An 8,769-nucleotide genomic window follows, 5' to 3' on the forward strand; every position below is an offset into this window, starting at 1 on the left:
GATAATGTCTTTTGAACAACGCATTCGATCGATAGTTTACTGATTTTTAAAGATTTGCCGTATCCTTCCCAAGCTTTGTAAATTCGATCAGTCTCGCAAAATGATACGTACTTAATGTAATAATAATGTATGACAAGTTGCGTGTATCTTTATTTAAATAAAAGTATGAAATATTCTTTATTCAGATAAAAAAAAAATTAACTGAGAAAAACTGTCATATGATAAATGAGAAAATATATAACATTGTTTTGGAAAAAATCTTTTATTCTGAAAAATTAATATTTTTAATTACCCCTCTATTGTTTTTCTGTCTTGTTAACTCTAATTCGCGTTCCAGTGTACTCAGATATTTTCTTCATTTACAGTGAGTGCAAAAAGTATTCATACAGAGAAAATATTAAAAAAAATTTATTTTTAAAAATTTATTTATAAAAAAACTTTATTTTTAAAAAGTAAATATTATCCAGCAAGAAATGAATCATCGGATTGATATCGAATCAATATCGATACGATGATTTCAACACCAATTTGGCATTGTTTCGACGTTTAATACAATCATTTCTTGTTGGGTAATTAACAATTTATTTGTAAAGAATAAAATAGACTGTATGTTTCTTAAAAATTACATATACCAAAAAAATGTGTATTAATTATAGAAAACATTTCATTTGCAAAATAAGCAAAAATTAAAAATTACATTGTTTGAATGCTCAAAAAGTATTCGTACAGTCAAAAAATTTAGCTTTTAAAATCAAGAATACATGCGAAGCTCATTTGTTTATGTTAAAACAGAATGTATTCATTGTATAAAATTGTTAATTAATATTTATTTTCTATAAATAAGACTTTTTTTTGTAAAAAATTTCCTTGTACGAATACTTTTTGCTTTCACTATACATTATGAAAAATTGTTCATAACAAATATTTTTCACAACCTTACATAATTTTAAGTTAGTATTATTTTTTGGATTTTGCTCTCTAAAATGGACTTTACTATACCAGTTAGGCAAGTTTTGGAAAGAATGTCGATTAGGGTTAAAGTTTCAAAAATTCTCTTGTAATTCTAATTCTGTATTAATAAATCCTTTTTAGAAGAAAAATAATACAGCAGTGTAATTAAATAGAGAAAGTGCACGTTTGAGAAGTCACCTGCGGCGATATCATTCCGTAGAAAATATCGAGGGGTGGACAGATGATCGGCACGTGATCGCTTTGTGTATGCGTTATGCATTTGCGAAATTGGGTCCGCAGGCTACGTGTGGCTCGCTCGCGGCTAGAGATGTCGAAATTTAATAGGATATCGATACTTTTACTTTTTGATTTTAAATACCGTAAGTATCGACATTTTCTTCTATAACATACTCGATATTTCTCGTTCGTAAATGTTGATATTAATGCTCATGATACACAATAAAGGCGAAGATCTGCTGAACAATCGAATTTAAACGAAAACAATCAATGCAACTCGGTGCATCTTTATCCGAAGCTTCGATATTACGTCGATCTTATCCTTTAGCTATTTTCACGCACGATTACATCGTTTTTAAAAGTATTCAATGTAGAAAGCAAAATATTGATACTATTCGTATTCTATTTCGCGCGATAATTAATTCAATCCAAATAACGTCGATTTTATTCTCAATTTACCGTCTCATTTTCGCGATTCTACGGGACGTGATCTCGCGACGGAAACGACCTCCGTCGAATCGATAGTCCGTACTAATGCTCGTATGGTGAAACTTGGAGGGCTGAAGCGCGCCGGGCCGAATCAATTTTCGGATACCGAAAACCCGTAATAGCTCTTCGAAGATTCCCGCGGAGAAGTTAAAGCGGGCTCTAGCTGAATTTGCGCAAGCGAAGAGACGAAACTCGTGACGTACGGCTATTAGGAACCTCTCTCGCTGACGAGACTATCCGGAGATAAATACCGAGCCTCTTTTCCTACGAGCATCGTATTAATAAACGCCGTCGAGTTGACGGGTGGAAAAAAATAACCTCGTCGCGCGATTAGCGATGCGACGCTTTTAGCGACGACGTTGCATTAAACTTCGATTTCAGAGTATTTCGAGGCTGCATTCTTTTTCTACTTTACGTACCGCCCGGATAGTTCTAATTGTAGTTGTTTGTCTTCTGCGTTGTGCGACAAAATATACGGAGTATTCGGAAATGGTGGGTGGAAGATTTAGAGGCGTATTCTTTTGAGCTTAGTGCATTTTTATTGAACAGCATTTGAAAACGCTCGATATCTTATTTTATTTTTTTATGCCGATTTTTTTAAAAAGTTATATATTACATTAATAATTTTTAGTAAGGTGAGTTTATATTTTCTTGAAAAAGAGCGATGACAATTCTTTTTGTCTTGTTTATGTGTTGCGATATGAATTATAGATTGCATCTCATAAATAATTTTTCTTACATCTTTAATATCAGAGAAGGTGAGGCACATTATTATGCATGAAAACTTCTCGCGATTCGTATTATCGGATAGCGATCGTTTCAGTTCGCTGAATCATGGCGATCTTAAAGTCTGCCCTTTCCACGTTAACTAAGCTCCTATTTCCATGGAAGCAGCAAATTCAATTTTCGCCATTTCGATAATCATAAATACCAGACTCGAGCGGTTACATTATAAAACGGTGAACTCGTTCGATTCTATTGGATAATTATCGTGTAATACCTAGAGGGGATATCAAATTTAATCGACATCAATTTGCGCAGTGGCACTTTGTACCACCAAAGTTCAATGCGAATAACCGCGGTATTAATCGCATTAAGATAAATTATATAGTTTATCTTAATTATCAATATCAATTTTAGCTTATAACGACAGAAAAGCAAATTTATATATTACTCGTTAAATATTTTTACGAAAAACGTGCCATTTATTCATGAAGATACAGACAAAAAGTATGAATGGAATTTATTCGTTTGTGCTACGTAAATATATTTCAAAACTACTTCCAAAGTTAAATTTTATCTAGTTATTCTATTAAAACTTTTCATTTGTTCACATGTAATTTGATGGATACACGAGAATAAAGCACCTATCATGGAAGGAATCGGAAAGGATTCCGTCATTCCGATTGGAATTATTTCGTTTTCCCTAGGAAACACAATAGAAATCTAGAGAATAATTGAATAATTCCGATCGGAATTCATTTCGAATAATTCCATAATACATATCTAGTAGTAATAATAACTATAATGTAATTCCGAACGAAAAGGCAATACTGATCGAATTTTTTAAGCAATCGAAAACTAGTAATTCCACTACTAGTAACACAAATCAGTCTGTTGTGCTGGCGAAAAGTTTTTTATTATACAATATTCGTATGTTTTCATGCGCAATCAGAGCAACCGTGTCTAATGCATTCTTATTTAACGACCGAATTTCTTTGCAATATTTGAGAAGGCATATTTTTCCGTTATATACATAACTTGCTTCGTACTTTTTAAATAAAATATTTTTATGCTTCGAACTTGTATACGCGAAGAATGAGAAAATAATATCGGTAAGTTCATATAAAATCACGAGGGATTATGAACTTTGCGTGACACACTGAATATCGTTAACTCTGCGGAACTGACGGTGGGTTTATTAGACTTACTCAATTATAAATCTTTTTATCAAAAATGTTGAACAATTCAATCTTCTTTATTTTACATGGAAAAATTGGATTATTCTTATTAAAATGTACTTAGTATTAATTCTTTTTATACGAATTTAATTAGCATAAATTAAATGGATTTCACTGACTCAACGTCAGGAACTGTGTTACAGATTTTGGCGTCGACAATTCAACAGCTGAAGTGTTTTTATACTCCGGCGGAAAAAAATTTAAATTATTATAAAATATTGCTTTGTATTGTTTAACATATTTTCTATCTGTTTTAATAATTATTCTTTTTGAATCTTTAAATATGCAATTCCATTGAAAATTCGCAATAAAGAAGCATTACATTAATTAAAACCTTTGTTTTAGAAATATTATTATAATGTAAGCTACTTAACGTGTTTTATTTTATTTAATATTTGTTTGGTTTCTACTTGCTTTTTCAGAAAATTGTGATTAAATTCGTATCATTAATATTCTCAAATGCTAATATAAATTGGAAAATAATCAATAGCATACAATATGTTATTAATGATAGTAATTTTAATTGGGGTGTTAAAATATCCTGGATGATCATTTATGCAGAAAAACCATGTGACCGCGCTCCCGGATTAATTAATATAAATTAAATGGATTTTAGAGATCCAGTAAATGTGTTCCAAATTTTCAGTTCAGGTTCGGAGGGTTGATACGGTCGAACTAATAAAATTCATACCTGAGGATAGGACTCTTCTTGATACGGCGTCCTGCGATGGCACTCGTCGTAGCACCTGGCGTCGTAGCCACTGGGCGGCCGTGGGTACGGATCTTGCGCCGCTACCGCAGCCGCGCAGCAGTCCGGGATTTGCGCCTGGTAGGTCTCGTAGGGACACTTTTGATCAGGCTGGACCGCTCTTGGAGCTTGGTGAACGCGCTCCTGCGGCCCGCCTCCGTAACCGGCGCCGCCGCCACCACCGCCGACACCGCCGACACCGCCGACACCGCCCCCCCCGCTCCCTCCACCGCCGCCTCCGCCGCCGCCGCCGCCACCACCACCGCCACCGCCGGCGTGATGCATCGTCGTCGTCCACTCTCGCGGACCTCCTCTCGCCTGACCTCGCACCACACCACCACCACCCTCTCCCGATCACTGCATCCTAATGCTGCGTGGCGCGCGATACGCGATCGAATCCGCGGCCTCGCCGAGCCTTGTCTCTGTCGCGCGGCCCTCTTCGCACGGGTCCATCCTCACCACATTTAACTATACCTTGTGCTCTCTCCTTCTTTCTGCGAGCATCGGGTCCCCTCTAGCCCATCTCCTACCCGTACCTGTGCAATTATTGCGTATGAGAAGTTTATGTGCGGGAGGTGTATTCGCGAGTGCATCAATTCGTCAAGTGGGAACGTGAACCGCGAACGTCGCCCGCATTCGCGCCCGACTCGCGCCTGCATCCCACTCGAATTAATGCACCGCATTACAACCCGGACTGATGTAACTCTGGGCCATCTGTATCCTCTCTTAACTGCCGAAAGTAAACCGCCGGGTCTCTTCTTTACCTACTTTGCGCGCATATCCACGAGTCAAGGTGGAGGGGGGAAGGGACTTTTTTGCGTTATTTACTCGAGCTCTTTTAATCTTAGTCCCTTCGGGCGCTTTTTCAGCGTCGTCTCGTAGCGTAAGCTTTTAGATACTCGTACTCGCGGAACGGCGATGCTCGATCAACGTGCCAGACTTGATCCACTCATTGATCTTCTCTGACCCCTTGTCTGGCGAAGCGTACGGTGTGTTGCTGTGTAAACTAATGAGTTTGCAAGGAGTAGGATGAAGAATCGATCCTCTCTGCAATTTTGACACGCTAAGAATGCTAATGCGCAGCGCCGGTTATTTCGTAAGCTGCTTTTGAGACACGTGACGGTCTGTTACGTCAACAGATATCGAGTACGGTCAACGTGATGTTACAAATGCTTTAAAGCGGTTTTTAATTAATTGTACAATTCTTTCTTCTAAAAGCATTTGATTTTCTGGTCAATCAAATGCTTCAATTAAAGCGTCTGCAATGAGACTTTGACCGCAGCCAACGGTGAAGATATTCCTTCATATACATATGGATTTATGGAATGCTAACTTCATATGCTCAGAGTATTTACTGAAATCTTATAAAAAGATTCTTGGAGGATTTTTCAGATATTTTTATTCAAAATATTCCAGAGAAGTTTTTACTGTATCTTTGAAATAAATTGGAATGTAAACCAACTATATATTAAAAGTTATTATAGAAAACAGGTATTCCACGAGACTATATTTATACTTTCGACGATTAGTACCACAAGACCTATATAGGATAGTACAGGCAAAGCTTACTATATACAAAATAGTGTTGAAATACTCTATTGTGATGAGCATTGTCTTCTACTCTGTCACTCTAATTTATGTTATAAAAACTTGTGAGATACACGAGAATATACACGGATTTGCATGCTATTCTTATTGCCAATCAATCAACATTTTGTATTATCAAGAAAAAAATTTTTTCAAGAAAAGACAGAATTTTTAAATTTAAAAGTACAATTTAAAATTCCCAAAATTTCCCTGAGTCTTGATTACATGAAAATCTTTAATTTTCAAGAAAAAGAAACATCTGGAAATTCCAGGCTTTTTCTAAGAAATAAACTCTAATATATACTGATATTACTGGAACGCGCCCCCATTATCTAAATGTAAAAATCGAGAATCAATAATAAATTTCCAAAAGTACCTAAAGGTAATTTAAAAGGAAAACATAAAAAAAATATGCATTTATTATTTTACTAAAGATGATTCGAATTTATATAGCCTAACTGTCAATTGAAACCAAATGCATTCTTATTCCTATATTTTGGATAACAGAGAGAAACCACATCTTCATTTCAGTTTAAAGCATTGCATATATGGGAAAAGTAGGAAGTCTAGCAATCCATGTATATATATATATATGATATCGAAGGGATATTCTGCATACCTAATCCGCGATGAATTTCAAGAAGTTCATCTGGACTATTTCTATCGAAAATTCATCCGTCTTTTACGTGAAATGAATTTTGTCTCTTTGGAAACGACACGTACTTTCCTAATTTAAACTTACAACGTTCGTGCGGTCTTCGTGCTGATACATCCTCATTATAGATCTCGGATATATTGGTTATGCGCAGGACTAAGTTGGATGAAGTGTCTGTGCATGGACCGTAATTAGCGCCTCTTAATTTATCGTGTAAGGGCCATACAAGCGCGCCCGAGTGAAACTTTGATGCAACGATAGAGCAGCATATAGGCGAGATCGTGTAAAGACCTAACGTGTCTATTTGGGACACGTTGGCATGTCTTTGCCGCGGCTTTGGGATATGTTAATCGCAAAAGGCGCACCGGATCGATCGCCATATTTAGAACAACTATTCTGCTCCCGTTTTCCTCTGTTCGAATAGTTATATGTAGCTCGATTAGCTTACGAAACAACGATGTATGATTTAAACTTGCATGATGTCTGAATGACGCAACATACAAAGAGGAAACACAGCCATACAAAATGCAATCCCTATATTGCAATAGCCTATATCCTTCCAATAGCCTGTATTTTCTTTATTACTGACATATAAATATATAGGTGATAATGTGTTGATAAGAAAACATCTCTTTTTATTTAATATAATAATTTACCAAGAAATACGCCGTATTTATCAGTGCAAATATGAGTGGATAAATACAACTGAAATCTCTAGGCATATTGTTGGACTTGGAAACTAAAAAAAAAATATATATATAACGCTTGTGTCAACCTCTGGTATAGAAACGAAATATTTAGTTTCCGTTCTGCTTGTTCACAAACAAAATATTTCATTTTTGTTTTCATGAACTGAAGTGAAAAAAACCTTTTAAAATAAATTTTAAATTTTAAATGTAATTTAATACAAAAAAATTTTGAAATTTAATATAAAAAAATTTTGTGCGTTTTACAGCGAACGAATGCTCCTGCAATTAAATGTCGATGGAATCTTGTGCCGCGCGCGCGTTAAATACGTGATATTTTAAAATTAATTAAATAATATCATGTAGTATTTCATTTATCTGATTATAACAAAAATGACATTATTATTTATCTCTTATTGTAAACGCTGATTAAAAACTCGTAATTAAAATAATTATTCTATTTTCGTTTTTATTATCAAGATTTCAATTAATATCGTTATTATCTCGGTTTAATATTTGATCGGACGCTACCCATATGATGCCGATATGAAACTAATATATTGTTCATCATTATAGCTATAGATAGTAGATCGACTAGATATAGATACTAGCAACGTTATATCGGCAATCATTGCCTTTTATGATCTCGATTATATAGACACTTTGTAGGTTCCTGTAATCCGAACTTAATCCTCATATAGTATCTATAAGATGACGTCAGTGCTGCATTTAACTCGCGAATCGTTCTATGAGATATCCATCCAAAATCGATCTTAATTGATATTAATACGCGTGTAATTTTTTATTTCTTAACTACGTTATTTTTGAAGTATATATAATTGTAATTTTCATCCATTTAATAAATTAACAGAGATATAATTTATTAAATTGTTTCATATTATTTAAAATTAAAAAAGGAGCGGTAGAGAATTACATATACTATAAAAAATAAAATGTTAATTTTAACTTAAAGACGTATAGTGAACTTTCTGAGACATGCAGAAATATTAAAATTAATATTTTTGTGTTAATTTTAACATTTTTGTATGTCTCAGAAAGTCCACTATACGTCATAAAGTTAAAATTAACATTTTATTTTTTACAGTGTATAGTACTCACTAAGTAAGAAACATTTCAGTAATGTTACAACGTTATTGCAACGTTAAATGTTTCAAAACGTTTCTTGTTTACTGGGTAGTTGTCGCGTACAGTTGTATGTGAAAAACGAGTTTATCTAATATTCTGACCTGTAAATATGCCAGAGAATAATTTAAAATAATTTGTAAATAATAATTACAAAAGCTAAAGGTATCTCTGTAATTGTTTTTATATGAATAAGGACCGGTTGTTCCATCTTTTTGTAAATTTGACCCGTTAGGTAAATCTGGCAATCCGCGCATATGATTGGGTAATATTGCTATTTACCCAACAGGTAAAATTTACCAAAAGATCAAT

At 34.5% G+C, this 8,769-nt stretch overlaps 1 protein-coding gene across 1 annotated transcript in view; it reads right to left on the reverse strand.

Moving 5' to 3' along the window:
• Positions 1-4,671, reverse strand: part of LOC108770543 (dipeptidase 1) — a 143,647-nt gene extending 138,976 nt beyond the window's left edge. Inside the window, exon 1 of the mRNA XM_018522174.1 lies at positions 4,330-4,671. Coding sequence (XP_018377676.1) covers positions 4,330-4,671 — 342 coding nt within the window. The remainder of the gene's footprint in view (positions 1-4,329) is intronic.
• Between the last annotated feature and the right edge of the window lie 4,098 nt (positions 4,672-8,769).

This window comes from Trachymyrmex cornetzi, unplaced genomic scaffold (genome assembly GCF_001594075.2).
Source record: "Trachymyrmex cornetzi isolate Tcor2-1 unplaced genomic scaffold, Tcor1.1 scaffold129, whole genome shotgun sequence".
NCBI classification, from domain to species: Eukaryota; Metazoa; Arthropoda; class Insecta; order Hymenoptera; family Formicidae; genus Trachymyrmex; species Trachymyrmex cornetzi.